The sequence below is a fragment of the Rhinopithecus roxellana genome, chromosome 2, assembly GCF_007565055.1.
Source record: "Rhinopithecus roxellana isolate Shanxi Qingling chromosome 2, ASM756505v1, whole genome shotgun sequence".
NCBI lineage: Eukaryota > Metazoa > Chordata > Mammalia > Primates > Cercopithecidae > Rhinopithecus > Rhinopithecus roxellana.
The window spans coordinates 159,451,419-159,467,182 of record NC_044550.1 but is presented as its reverse complement, the minus strand read 5'-3'; the positions used below and the strand labels follow the sequence as shown (position 1 = coordinate 159,467,182).

General features: G+C 43.1%; 1 protein-coding gene across 1 annotated transcript in view; it reads right to left on the bottom strand.

Moving 5' to 3' along the window:
- Window positions 1-15,764, bottom strand: part of FAM184B (family with sequence similarity 184 member B) — a 157,865-nt gene that overhangs the window by 21,859 nt on the left and 120,242 nt on the right. Inside the window, exons 9-10 of the mRNA XM_030922890.1 lie at window positions 3,889-4,018; window positions 2,275-2,487 (exon numbers count right to left, since the gene is read on the bottom strand). Coding sequence (XP_030778750.1) covers window positions 2,275-2,487; window positions 3,889-4,018 — 343 coding nt within the window. The remainder of the gene's footprint in view (window positions 1-2,274; window positions 2,488-3,888; window positions 4,019-15,764) is intronic.

Genomic DNA, 15,764 nt, shown 5'->3' with positions numbered 1-15,764 from the left:
TTCACTTTCCCTTGGCCGGGACTCAGACCTCATGCGTCCAACCCGCTAGGGCCCCTAGAACTCCCTGCCTCAGGTGAGTGAAGCCCCCTGCCTGTCTGCCTCCTGTGAGAAATTGGGGTCCACAGCATGGAGGAATAAAGCTCGGGCAAACACAAAGGTCAATATCACCCTGCAGTGAATACACCTGGGATCTCCCCAAACTGAGCTCTTGCAGATTATAAGCCAAAGTCAAAAAAGATTTGGAAGAATTAAAGAAATAAGGAAATTGACATCTTTCTGGAATACCTAATAAGTGCCAGGCAGTCCATGTGCATTATTTTTCTTTCTTTTTTTTGTTTTGTTTTGAGACGGAGTCTTGCCGTGCCACACAGGCTGGAGTGCAATGGTGTGATCTCAGCTCACTGCAACCTCTGCCTCCCGGGTTCAAGCAATTCTCCTGCCTCAGCCTCCTGAGTAGCTGGGACTACAGGCGTGCAACCATGATGTCCAGCTAATTTTTGTATTTTTAGTAGTGATGGGATTTCACTATGTTGGCCAGGCTGGTCTCGAACGCCTGGCCTCAAGTGGTCTGCTCATCTTGGCCTCCCAAAGTGCTGGGATTACAGGCGTGAGCCACTGTGCTCGACTTTCTTTCTTTTAAAACTTCTCTTATATTCTTCTCAGGGGAATATGTGCATTTAGTATAAAGAGCCAAATAGTATTAAAAGAAAGGAAAATAAGCAGCCTCCTAGTCCTTTCCTCCTCCCTCTCTGACTCCTCTTCTCTGAGGCAGCCATTGTCAGCTCCTTGTTTCTTGTTGTATTTACCAGCATTAAAAAGACAATGTTTCCATTCTACTGTATCTTGATCATTTTTGAGACTATGAATTGTCTTCCTACTATAGTAGATCACGATTTCAGGTCTCGCTCACTCTATATCTTCCATTCCTTTTACATAGTATACAATACATATTTTAATATATTGAAGTACACTTCCTATTTTCCTTATTGAGAATATATAAATATTATTTACTGTTGAGCTAAATAAATTATTATGATTGAACTTCTGCCTTGTGCAGCTTTTTGTTTTTCCTTGCATTAATAAACGCTGCATTTTTTATTTGTTTAGTTTCCTTTGGCTATGTGGCAAAGTCTTCCTACAACTTCTAAATGCTTTGTAAAACACACAGTGCAATGTTCCATATGGCCAAATCGATCAGAGAATCCATCAGTTCTGCTTTCCCCTGGAGACAGCTCTTCCAGAGCCCCCAGTTCCTTGCTGCAGCCTGGACTGAGCTGTTGTCCAGCCGCAAAGCCAGACTCCTCAAACCTTCCTTCTCGCTCCTGCATTGAATCCCCAGTATCCCAGCTCTCTTTTATTCCCTCTCCCTTGGTTTGCTCTCTTGTTTTTGTGGGACACCTCTTCAAGGAACTCTTAAGAGGGCAGGAAGGGAACACCCTCTGAGAAAGCTGTGTTTAAGCCAGGCCACAAGGTAGAAGGCGCTGGATGAAACATGCCTGACCCACCCCATCAGATTATCCATCATTGTATAACACACCATGGTTTTCCAAACCCTTGGAAAGGTCTTTGTGGCTGAGTTTTTTTTTTTTTTTTTTGAGACAGAATCTTGCTCTGTCGCCCAGGCTGGAGTGCAATGGCACAGTCTCGGCTCACTGCAACCTCCACCTTCCAGGTTCAAGCAATTCTCCTGCCTCAGCCTCCCAAGTAGCTGGGACTACAGGCACCTGCCCCCACACCCGGCTAATTTTTGTATTTTTAGTAGAGATGTGGCTTCACCATGTTGGTCAGGCTGGTCTCAAACTCCTGACCTCAGGTGATCCACCCACCTCTGCCTCCCAAAGTGCTGGGATTACAGGCATGAGTCACTGTGCCCAGCCTGAGCTGTTCTTTCTCAACTCTGTGCTGCAGTCTTCGTTTTTAGCTGTAGGACTGAGCCTGATTTCCTGGTGTGTTCATGCACAACACTGCTCTAGTCATGAAAGCAACTCATTTTTATGCCACCAAGGTCGCAAGCAGGTGGAGAAACGTAGCACAAGAAGCCTGGCAGACCTAGCCTGCTTCCTTGCTTTGCCACTTACTAGCTGTGTGACCCTGAGCAAGTTACAACATCTTGCTGAGCCTCTTTCCTCATCTGAAAAAAGGGAGTACAATAATAACAATGTGGAAAGATTCTCGGGGGATTGGACGTCATGTAGAAGAGGGACGGCTTTGTGCATGGCAGTTCTCACCTAGCAGGTGCCCGGCACACAGTAGACCACACAGTCATTCCCTCACCTTGAGTTCCTGATGTCTGGCTTTCTCCAGCATGCGCAGGGCTCTCTGGTGGGAAGCCTCGAGCTGGGCTTTCACAGCCTGGTTCTGCTGGGTGGTCTCCTGGAGTTCACGCTGCAGCTTCTCCCTCTCAAGGTCCGAGAGCTGCTTGAGCGCCTGCAGGTCCTCCCTGTAGTTGCTGGTGCACTGCTCCAGAGCCTGCTGCATCTGCAAGACCTGCGCACCAGGCATCCTACCCTCAGTCTAAGCCCCTTGCCTTTCCTGGGATGTTTTCTTTAAATAAAAGCTTTCTAAATGTCACCTCCATGCAGCTGAGCCTCCTCTGTCTCTAGGGACTCTGAGGGGATGGAAGCTGCAAGCTTGAAGGACCTGGGGGTGGCTAGTCCTTCCAGGGACCCCTCGGCTACAGCCACGAATGCCGGAAAAGAGGAAAAGAGGGGTGGGGACACCAACCTTTCAAGAGAAATCAAGAGGGGACTGGAATGCCTTCCAGGGACCCACGTGGCGTCACCCCTCCTCCCTCAGGTGCCTGCTCGAATCTGGTTTCCTCACTGAGGCTTCTCCTGATAGCCCCGTATCATACTACCTCCCCCAACCCCACGTCCCCCATCACAGGACAGTCTCCCTGCTCTAGTTTTCTTTTTCCTGAGCCATCATTACCTTAGAATGAACTACGTGATTTACTAACTTCTTATGTCAACCATTTATTGTCTGTTCCCACTTCCATTGCTAAAATATATATATATATAAAATATCTTTTTTTTTTTTTTTTTTTTTTTGAGACAGGGTCTTGCTTTGTTGCCCAGGCTGGAGTGCAGTGGTGTGATCATGACTCATGGCAGCCTCGAACTCCTGAGCTCAAGCGACCCTCCCACCTCAGCCTCCCAAGTAGCTGGGAGTACAGGCACATGTCAACATGCCCGGTAATTTTTTATTTTTTTATTTTTTGTAGAGACAGAGTCTTGCTATGTTACCCTGGTTGATCTTGAACTCCTAGGCTCAAGCGTTCCTCCTGCCTCAGCCTCCCAAAGTGCTGGGATTATGGGTGTGAACCACCACACCTGGCTGTAAAATGTAAGGTATTTTTTCTGGTTTGTGCATTGATGAATTCATCAGTGGCTCATACTGAGTGCTCATTAGCACAGCAGGTTTTTTATTTTCTTTCTGAGATGCAGTCCCACTCTGTCACCCAGGCTGGAGTGCAGTAGTGTGATCTCAGTTCACTGCAACCTCTGCCTCCCGGGTTCAAATGATTCTCTTGCCTCAGCCTCCTGAGTAGCTGGGATTACAGGTGCCCACCACATGCCCAGCTATTTTTATAATTTTTAGTAGAAACAGGGTTTCACCATGTTGGCCAGGCTGGTCTTGAACTCCTGACCTCAAGTGATCTGTCCCCATCGGCCTCCCAAAGTGTGGGATTACAGGCATGCACCACCGTGCCCAGCTGCAGCAGGTTTGGAATGAATGAATAAATAAAACCAAGAATCCCACTTTGCCCTGGTCCTGTAATGCCTTCCCAGCTTGGATGTGAATCCGGCCCTGCATGCATTTCCAAGTTTGTAAAAAGGAGGGAGCAGGATCTCAGGAAGGGGCACATCCCCACCAGGGTTGTCTTACCTGGGCTTGCAATGTGGCCTTCTGGCTTTGCCAGTCCTCCTGGAGACGGGCGATTGCGGATGTTTTCTCCTTCAACAAAGAGCCCAGTGGAGGCTGTGGGTCACTTCCCTCCTTGAGAAACACTTCGGTCCTTTGAAGATAGGGATGCCACAATCACAAAAGATCCTCGGGCTGGGAATGACACTGCCACTCTGATAACGTGCCAGCCACTCTGCCTGGGAGGAGGGAGCTCTGAGAGCAGTTAGTGGGGGTTAGAAACATCTTACTTGACTTTCAAAAAGCAACCTGCCATATAAAGTGTATTATTGCACTTAGGATACAATCAGGAACCACCTGATATCTATTTTAGTGGGTTCTTAATAAATGGTGATCAACTGTCAAAATGACTGAGAGCTAGAGTTACTGATATGAGGTCTTTGGGGGCTCCAAAAAAGAGATCTCTATGGTCTTAATTTTGCAGCTCTTTCTGCATATATAAAAACGACAACAACACTTCACTTTAACAGTGTTTTGCGCTTGTCAAAGCATGCTCACACATTTTACTGGCATCCCCAAGTACAAATCGGGGGACTATAAATAGTCCTCCACATATGTAACGTGAACAAGGAAATGCTAGTTTAAAGCTGCAAGAGCTTCTGCATTCTAGATAAGATGCTCCCTTCCTTAATGCTGAACTTTTGAACCAGCTGAGAATTTCAAGTGTGATTGGGTTAGATTGGGATGTTAAGTATTTATCTTGCTTCACAACGTAAAAGGATGCCACATGGTGGGGCCCTCTGAAGAGATTGCCAGGTGATAAGCAGCATCTGCTTCCCCTGACAAGAACATCAGGCCAGAGCTCCAGAGGTGGGGTTTAGGGTCTCGGGCTGTGAGAAAAGGCCATGAGACGGGGCACTCTGCTTGGCAGAGGTATGAAGGCCCAGGCCGGGGGGTTAAGGAAGAGACAGACAATGGGGACCCCTGAAAGGAAGGGTATAATGCTAGAAACAGCATAGGAAGGTGGCCAAGAGGATGGTGCAAGAGCCAGACCACCCAGCTTCAAATTCCAGCTCTACAACCCACTCAATGGCTTGAGCTTCCTCCTCTATAACATAAGGTTAATAATGCTACCTTTTCCATAAGGATTAGTAGAGTCAGTATCTATAAAGTACTTAAAACAGTGTCTTGCACATAGTAAGAATTACATAAAGAACTAACTATGGGCTGGGCGTGGTGGCTCATGCCTGTAATCCCAGCACTTTGGGAGGCAGAGGCGAGTGGATAGCCTGAGGTCAGGAGTTCGAGACCAGCCTGACCAACATGGTGAAACCTCATCTCTACTAAAAATACAAAACATTAGCTGGGTGTGGTGGTGGGCACCTGTAATCCCAGCTACTCAGGAGGCCGAGGCAGGAGAACTGCTTGGATTCAGGAAGCAGAGGTTGCAGTGAGCCGAGATCACAACATTCCACTCCAGCCTGCGCAACAAGAGTGAAACTCCATCTCAAACAAACAAACAAACAAACAAACAAAGCTACACATTAAAAGAGAGATGTTTTCTTTCTCTGCATTCTGATTCTCTCAGGTTATCCTCAAGCCTTTCGAAGGTGTGCAAAACATAGCCACCTTTAAGGAGCAATGAAGCAGGGATACCTGGGTCTGAACTCTGGGTATGGAACAAAGGGTTAGGAGGCCAGAGAAACCGGAAGAGCAGCCTCGGGCAAGAGTGACAGGTGGCACTGCCAGGTAAGCACTCCCGGTGAGTCCTGGGAGAGGGGAGGGGGCTGAACTTTCTCTCAGGATAGGGCTCAGTTATTATTATTCTTTTTAATGTTTTATTCAAGTAAAATTTACATATAGTGAGGTACACAGATCTTAAGTGTACAATTCAGTGAGTTTTGACAAATATATACAACCATGAAACCAACATCTCAATCAAAATACAGAATATTTTCATTACCCTGAAACTTCCCTTGCAGCCAAAAGCTTTGATTTCCATCACCATAGATCACTTTTGCCTGAGCTTAAGCATCATACAAACAGAATCATGTGGGATGCATTCTCTTGTTTTCAGGTTATGTTGCTCCCCATCACGTCTTTGGGCCTCATCCATGTTGTTGTGTATGTCAGCAATTCATTCTTTTTGTTGCTGTGTAGTATTCCTTTACATGAATATATGGTAGTTTGTTTATCCATTTTTCTACTGATAGACATTTGGATTGTTTACACTTCTGGGCTATTATAAATAAAGCTGCTAGAAATAAACGTGTCCAAGGATTTTTGTGGATATACGTTTTTCTTTTCTTTTTTTGAGACAGAGTCTCGCTCTGTCACACAGGCTGGAGTACAGTGGCGTGATCTTGGCTTGCTGCAACCTCCACCTCCCAGGTTCAAAAGATTGTCCTGCCTCAGCCTCCTGAGTAGCTGGGGCTACAGGTGTGTGCCACCATGCCCAATTTTTGTATTTTTAGTAGAGACGAGGTTTCACCATGTTGGCCAGGCTGGTCTTGAACTCCTGTCCTCAGATGATCCACCTGCCTTGGCCTCCCAAAGAGCTGGTGTGAGCCACTGTACCCAGCAATGTTTTCCATTTATTTTGCTTAAATACCTAAAAGTGGAACTGCTGGTAGGTATGTGCTTAATGTTTTAAGAAACAATCATATAGTTTTCTAAAGTGATTGTACCATTTTAGACCCTGCCAGCAATGTATGAGAGTTTCAGTTGCCCTGGATTGTTGCTAACATTTTATGTTGTTAGACTTCTTAATTTTAGCCATTCCAGTGGGTGGGAAATGGTATCTCACTGTGGTGGTAAGTTGCATTTTCCTGATGACTAATGATGTTAACCACATGTTCATGTGCTTACGAGCCACTCACACATATATATATTTTTCTTTTTTGGGACAGGGTCTTGCTTTGTTGTCCAGGCTGGAGTACAGTGGCCCATGGGTTGCTGCTGCCTCAACCTTCCAGACTCAAGCAATCCTCCCACCTCAGGCTCTTGAGTAGCTGGGACTACAGGCATGTGCCACCACGCTCAGCTAATTTTTGTATTTTTTTTGTAGAGATGGGGTTTTGCCATGTTGCCCAAGCTGGTCTTGAACTCTTGGGCTCAAGCAGTCCACCTGCCTTGGCCTTCCAAAGTGCTGAGATTACAGACATGAGCCACCATGCCCGGCCTCACATACATCTTTTTTAGGAAAGCGTTTGTTCGAGTATTTTGTCCATTTAAAATAGTTTTGCAGCACGTGACAAAGATGCCCTCTTTCACTCCTGTTCAACATAGTATTGGAAGTTCTGGCCATGGTAATCAGGCAAGAGAAAGAAATAAAGGCCATCCAAATAGGAAGACAGGAAGTCAAACTATCCCTGTTTGCAGATGACATGATCCTGTATCTAGAAAACCCATAGTCTCATCCCAAAAGCTCCTTATGCTGATAAACAACTTCAGCAAAGTCTCAAGATACAAAATTAATGTGCAAAAATCACTAACGTTCCTATACACCAACAGCATTCAAGCTGAGAGCCAAATCAGGAACACAATCCCATTCACAACTCACACACACAAATACAGAAGGAATACAGCTAACCAGGGAGGTGAAAGACCTCTGCAAGGAGAACTACAAAACACTGCTCAAAGAAATCAGAGATGACACAAACAAATGGGAAAACATTCCATACCCATGGTTAGGAAGAATCAATATTGTTAAATGAACATACTGCCTAAAGCAATTTATAGATTAAATGCTATCTCTATTGAACATTTTTCACAGAAGTAGAAACAACTATTTTAAAATTCATATGGACCCAAAAAGAGCCCAAATAGCCAAGGTAATCCTTAGCAAAATGAACAAAGTTGGAGGCATCATGCTACCTGACTTCAAACTATACTACAGGACTACAGTAACCAAAAGAACATGGTACTGGTACAAAAACAAATACATAGATCGATGGAACATAATAGAGAACCCAGAAATAAAGTCACACACCTACAACTATCTGATCTTTGACAACCCTGACAAAAACAAGCAATGGGGTAAGAATTCCCTATTCAATCAATGGTGCTGGGATAACGGCATCATTTGCAGAAGATTGAAACTGGACCACTTCCTTATACCACATACAAAAGTTAACTTAAGGCCAGGCATGGTGGCTCATGCCTGAATCCCAACACTCTGGGAGACTGAGGTGGAAGGATCATTCAAGACTAGCCTGGGCAACATAGTGAGACCCTGTCTCTAAGAAAAAAAATTAACTCTATGGATTAAAGACTTAAATGTAAAACCCAAAACTATAAAAACCCTGGAAGACAAGCTAGGCAATACCATTCTGGACATAGCAACCGGCAAATATTTCATGATGAAGACACTAAAAGAGATGGCAACAAAAGCAACAATTGACAAATGGGATCCAATTAAACCAAGAGCTTCTACACAGCAAAGGAAACTATCAACAGAGAGAGAAGACAACTTACAGAATAGGGGAAAAGATTTGCAAACTACGCATCTGACAAAGGTTTAATATCCAGCATCTATAATGAACTTGAATAAATTTACAAGAAAAAAACAAACAACCCCATTAAAAAAGTGGGCAAAGGACATGAACAGACACTTTTCAGAAGGACACATACATGACTCAACATCACTGATCATTAGAGAAATGCAAATCAAAACCATAATGATATAGCATTTCACACCAGTCAGAATGGCTGCTATTAAAAGGTCAAAAAATAACAGATGCTGGTGAGGTTATGGAGAAAAAGGAATGCTTATACACCGTTGGTGTGAGTGTAAATTAGTTCAGCCATTGTGGAAGACAGTGTGGCAATTCCTAAAAGACTTAGAGGCAGAAATACCATTTGACCCAGCAATCTCATTACTGGGTATCTGCCCAAAGGAACATAAATCAATTATAAAGATACATGCACACATATGTTCACTACAGTACAATTCACAATAGCAAGGACATGGAATCAACCTAAATGCCCATCAATGGTAGACTGGATTTTAAAAAATGTGGTACATATATACCATGGAATACTATGCAGTCATAAGAAAGAATGAGATCACATCCTTTGCAGGACCATAGTTGGAGCTGGAGGCCATTATCCTTAGCAAACTAAAACAGGAACAGAAAACCAAATATCACATATCCTCGTTTTTATAGGTGGGAGCTAAATGATGAGAACACATGGACACATAGAGGGGAACAACAGACACTGGGGCCTACCAGAGGGTGGAGGGTGGGAGGAGAGAGAGAATTAGGAAAAGTAACTAATGTGTATTAGGCTTAATATCTGGGTGACAAAATAATCTGTAACACAAACCCCCATGACACAAGTTTACCTATATAACGAACCTACACATGAACTCCTGAACTTAAAATTTCAATTAAAAACCAAATAGGTGGGGGGCGGAGCAAGATGGCCGAATAGAAACAGCTCCAGTCTCCAACTCCCAGCACGAGTGACACGGAACACCGGTGATTTCTGCATTTTCAACTGAGGTACTGGGTTCATCTCACTAGGGAGTGCCGGACAATCGGTGCTGGTCAGCTGCTGCAGCCTGACCAGTGAGAGCTGAAGCAGGGCGAGGCATCGCCTCACCTGGGAAGTGCAAGGCGGAAGGGAATCCCTTTTCCTAGCCAGGGGAACTGAGACACACAACACCTGGAAAATTGGGTAACTCCCACCCCAATACTGTGCTTTAAGAAAACGGGCACACCAGGAGAATATATCCCACACCTGGCCAGGAGGGTCCCATGCCCACGGAGCCTCCCTCATTGCTAACACAGCAGTCTGCAGCGATCTATCCGCAAGGCAGCAGCGAGGCTGGGGGAGGGGCGCCCGCCATTGCTGAGGCTTAAGTAGGTAAACAAAGCAGCTGGGAAGCTCGAACTGGGTGGAGCTCACAGCAGCTCAAGGAAGCCTGCCTGTCTCTGTAGACTCCACCTCTGGAGACAGGGCACACCTAAAAAAACAACAGGGGAAGCAGCAGAGGCCTGTGCAGACGCGAATGACTCTGTCTGACAGCTTTGAAGAGAGCAGTGGATCTCCCAACACGGAGGTTGAGATCTGAGAACGGACAGACTGTCTGCTCAAGTGGGTCCCTGACCCCTGAGTAGCCTCACTGGGAGACATCCCCCACTAGGGGCAGTCTGACACCCCACACCTCACAGGGTGGAGTACACCCCTGAGAGGAAGCTTCCAAAGTAAGAATCAGACAGGTACACTCGCTGTTCAGCAATATTCTATCTTCTGCAACCTCTGCTGCTGATACCCAGGCAAACAGGGTCTGGAGTTGACCTCAAGCAATCTCCAACAGACCTATAACTGAGGGTCCTGACTGTCAGAAGGAAAACTATCAAACAGGAAGGACACCTATACCAAAACCCCATCAGTATGTCACCATCATCAAAGACCAGAGACAGATAAAACCACAAAGATGGGGAAAAAGCAGGGCAGAAAAGCTGGAAATTCAAAAAATAAGAGCGCATCTCCCCCTGCAAAGGAGCGCAGCCCATCGCCAGCAACGGATCAAAGCTGGTCAGAGAATGACTTTGACGAGATGAGAGAAGAAGGCTTCAGTCCATCAAACTTCTCAGAGCTAAAGGAGGAATTACGTACCCAGCGCAAAGAAACTAAAAATCTTGAAAAAAGAGTGGAAGAATTGATAGCTAGAGTAATTAATGCAGAGAAGGTCATAAACGAAATGACAGAGATGAAAACCATGACACGAGAAATACGTGACAAATGCACAAGCTTCAGTAACCGACTCGATCAACTGGAAGAAAGAGTATCAGCGATTGAGGATCAAATGAATGAAATGAAGTGAGAAGAGAAACCAAAAGAAAAAAGAAGAAAAAGAAATGAACAAAGCCTGCAAGAAGTATGGGATTATGTAAAAAGACCAAATCTACGTCTGATTGGGGTGCCTGAAAGTGAGGGGGAAAATGGAACCAAGTTGGAAAACACTCTTCAGGATATCATCCAGGAGAACTTCCCCAACCTAGTAGGGCAGGCCAACATTCAAATTCAGGAAATACAGAGAACACCACAAAGATACTCCTCCAGAAGAGCAACTCCAAGACACATAATTGCCACATTCACCAAAGTTGAAATGAAGGAAAAAATCTTAAGGGCAGCCAGAGAGAAAGGTCGGGTTACCCACAAAGGGAAGCCCATCAGACTAACAGCAAATCTCTCGGCAGAAACTCTACAAGCCAGAAGAGAGTGGGGGCCAATATTCAACGTTCTTAAAGAAAAGAATTTTCAACCCAGAATTTCATATCCAGCCAAACTAAGTTTCATAAGTGAAGGAGAAATAAAATCCTTTACAGATAAGCAAATGCTTAGAGATTTTGTCACCACCAGGCCTGCCTTACAAGAGACCCTGAAGGAAGCCCTAAACATGGAAAGGAACAACCGGTACCAGCCATTGCAAAAACATGCCAAAATGTAAAGACCATCGAGGCTAGGAAGAAACTGCATCAACTAACGAGCAAAATAACCAGTTAATATCATAATGGCAGGATCAAGTTCACACATAACAATATTAACCTTAAATGTAAATGGACTAAATGCTCCAATTAAAAGACACAGACTGGAAAACTGGATAAAGAGTCAAGACCCATCAGTCTGCTGTATTCAGGAGACCCATCTCACATGCAGAGACATACATAGGCTCAAAATAAAGGGATGGAGGAAGATCTACCAAGCAAATGGAGAACAAAAAAAAAGCAGGGGTTGCAATCCTAGTCTCTGATAAAACAGACTTTAAACCATCAAAGATCAAAAGAGACAAAGAAGGCCATTACATAACGGTAAAGGGATCAATTCAACAGGAAGAGCTAACTATCCTAAATATATATGCACCCAATACAGGAGCACCCAGATTCATAAAGCAAGTCCTTAGAGACTTACAAAGAGACTTCGACTCCCATACAATAATAATGGGAGACTTCAACACTCCACTGTCAACATTAGACAGATTAATGAGACAGAAAGTTAACAAGGATATCCAGGAATTGAACTCATCTCTGCACCAAGCGGACCTAATAGACATCTATAGAACTCTCCACCCTAAATCAACAGAATATACATTCTTCTCAGCACCACATCGCACTTATTCCAAAATTGACCACATAATTGGAAGTAAAGCACTCCTCAGCAAATGTACAAGAACAGAAATTATAACAAACTGTCTCTCAGACCACAGTGCAATCAAACTAGAACTCAGGACTAAGAAACTCAATCAAAACCACTCAACTACATGGAAACTGAACAACCTGCTCCTGAATGACTACTGGGTACATAACGAAATGAAAGCAGAAATAAAGATGTTCTTTGAAACCAATGAGACCAAAGATACAACATACCAGAATCTCTGGGACACATTTAAAGCAGTGTGTAGAGGGAAATTTATAGCACTAAATGCCCATAAGAGAAAGCAGGAAAGATCTAAAATTGGCACTCTAACATCACAATTAAAAGAACTAGAGAAGCAAGAGCAAACACATTCAAAAGCTAGCAGAAGGCAAGAAATAACTAAGATCAGAGCAGAACTGAAGGAGATAGAGACACAAAAAACCCTCCAAAAAATCAATGAATCCACAAGTTGGTTTTTTGAAAAGATCAATAAAATTGACAGACCGCTAGCAAGACTAATAAAGAAGAAAAGAGAGAGGAATCAAATAGACACAATAAAAAATGATAAAGGGGATATCACCACCGACCCCACAGAAATACAAACTACCATCAGAGAATACTATAAACACCTCTACGCAAATCAACTAGAAAATCTAGAAGAAATGGATAATTTCCTGGACACTTACACTCTTCCAAGACTAAACCAGGAAGAAGTTGAATCCCTGAATAGACCAATAGCAGGCTCTGAAATTGAGGCAACAATTAATAGCCTACCCACTAAAAAAAGTCCAGGACCAGATGGATTCACAGCTGAATTCTACCAGAGGTACAAAGAGGAGCTGGTACCATTCCTTCTGAAACTACTTCAATCAATAGAAAAAGAGGGAATCCTCCCTAACTCATTTTATGAGGCCAACATCATCCTCATACCAAAGCCTGGCAGAGACACAACAAAAAAAGAGAATTTTAGACCAATATCCCTGATGAACATCGATGCAAAAATCCTCAATAAAATACTGGCAAACCGGATCCAGCAGCACATCAAAAAGCTTATCCACCATGATCAAGTGGGCTTCATCCCTGGGATGCAAGGCTGGTTCAACATTCGCAAATCAATAAACGTAATCCAGCATATAAACAGAACCAAAGACAAGAACCACATGATTATCTCAATAGATGCAGGAAAGGCTTTTGACAAAATTCAACAGCTGTGCATGCTAAAAACGCTCAATAAATTCGGTATTGATGGAATGTACCTCAAAATAATAAGAGCTATTTATGACAAACCCACAGCCAATATCATACTGAATGGGCAAAAACTGGAAAAATTCCCTTTGAAAACTGGCACAAGACAGGGATGCCCTCTCTCGCCACTCCTATTCAACATAGTGTTGGAAGTTCTGGCTAGGGCAATCAGGCAAGAGAAAGAAATCAAGGGTATCCAGTTAGGAAAAGAAGAAGTCAAATTGTCCCTGTTTGCAGATGACATGATTGTATATTTAGAAAACTCCATTGTCTCAGCCCAAAATCTCCTTAAGCTGATAAGCAACTTCAGCAAAGTCTCAGGATACAAAATTAATGTGCAAAAATCACAAGCATTCTTATACACCAGTAACAGACAAGCAGAGAGCCAAATCAGGAATGAACTTCCATTCACAATTGCTTCAAAGAGAATCAAATACCTAGGAATCCAACTTACAAGGGATGTAAAGGACCTCTTCAAGGAGAACTACAAACCACTGCTCAGTGAAATCAAAGACGACACAAACAAATGGAAGAACATACCATGCTCATGGATAGGAAGAATCAATATTGTGAAAATGGCCATACTGCCCAAGGTTATTTATAGATTCAATGCCATCCCCATCAAGCTACCAATGAGTTTCTTCACAGAATTGGAAAAAACTGCTTTAAAGTTCATATGGAACCAAAAAAGAGCCCGCATTGCCAAGACAATCCTAAGTCAAAAGACAAAGCTGGAGGCGTCATGCTACCTGACTTCAAACTATACTACAAGGCTACAGTAACCAAAACAGCATGGTACTGGTATCAAAACAGAGCTATAGACCAATGGAACAGAACAGAGTCCTCAGAAATAATACCACACATCTACAGCCATCTGATCTTTGACAAACCTGAGAGAAACAAGAAATGGGGAAAGGATTCCCTGTTTAATAAATGGTGCTGGGAAAATTGGCTAGCCATAAGTAGAAAGCTGAAACTGGATCCTTTCCTTACTCCTTATATGAAGATTAATTCAAGATGGATTAGAGACTTAAATGTTAGACCTAATACCATAAAAACACTAGAAGAAAATCTAGGTAGTACCATTCAGGACATAGGCATGGGCAAGGACTTCATGTCTAAAACACCAAAAGCAACGGCAGCAAAAGCCAAAATTGACAAATGGGATCTAATTAAACTAAAGAGCTTCTGCACAGCAAAAGAAACTACCATCAGAGTGAACAGGCAACCTACAGAATGGGAGAAAATTTTTGCAATCTACTCATCTGACAAAGGGCTAATATCCAGAATCTACAAAGAACTCAAACAAATTTACAAGAAAAAAACAAACGACCCCATCAAAAAGTGGGGAAAGGATATGAACAGACATTTCTCAAAAGAAGACATTCATACAGCCAACAGACACATGAAAAAATGCTCATCATCACTCGCCATCAGAGAAATGCAAATCAAAACCACAATGAGATACCATCTCACACCAGTTAGAATGGCAATCATTAAAAAATCAGGAAACAACAGGTGTTGGAGAGGATGTGGAGAAATAGGAACACTTTTACACTGTTGGTGGGATTGTAAACTAGTTCAACCATTATGGAAAACAGTATGGCGATTCCTCAAGGATCTAGAACTAGATGTACCATATGACCCAGCCATCCCACTGCTGGGTATATACCCAAAGGATTATAAATTATTCTACTACAAAGACACATGTACACGTATGTTTATTGCAGCACTATTCACAATAGCAAAGACTTGGAATCAACCCAAATGTCCATCTGTGACAGACTGGATTAAGAAAATGTGGCACATATACACCATGGAATACTATGCAGCCATAAAAAAAGATGAGTTTGCGTCCTTTGTAGGGACATGGATGCAGCTGGAAACCACCATTCTTAGCAAACTATCACAAGAACAGAAAACCAAACACTGCATGTTCTCATAGGTGGGAACTGAACAATGAGGAAACTTGGACTCGGGAAGGGGAACATCACACACTGGGGCCTATCATGGGGAGGGGGGAGGGGGGAGTGATTGCACTGGGGAGTTATACATGATATAAATGATGACTTGATGGGTGCTGACGAGTTGATGGGTGCAGCACAGCAACATGGCACAAGTATACATATGTAACAAACCTGCACGTTATGCACATGTACCCTAGAACTTAAAGTATAATAATAATTAAGAAAAAACCAAATAGGTTTGTCTTTTTATTACTGATTTATAAGAGTTATTTATATATTCTTAATACAGATGGGATATTTTATCCCAGTCTGTGGCTTTTCTATTCATTTTAAGTTTTTTTTAATAAGTGGAACTTTCAATTTTGATGAAAACCAATTTATTAATTTTCCTTTGATAGTGTTTTCACATCCTATCTAAGAAATTAGTGCCTACACCAAAGTTTCAAAGATACTTTCCTGTTTTAGTTTTTATATTTTAGATCTATGAAACATCTCAAATTAATTTTTGTGCATAGGGCACAGTAGGGGTTGAGGTTCATT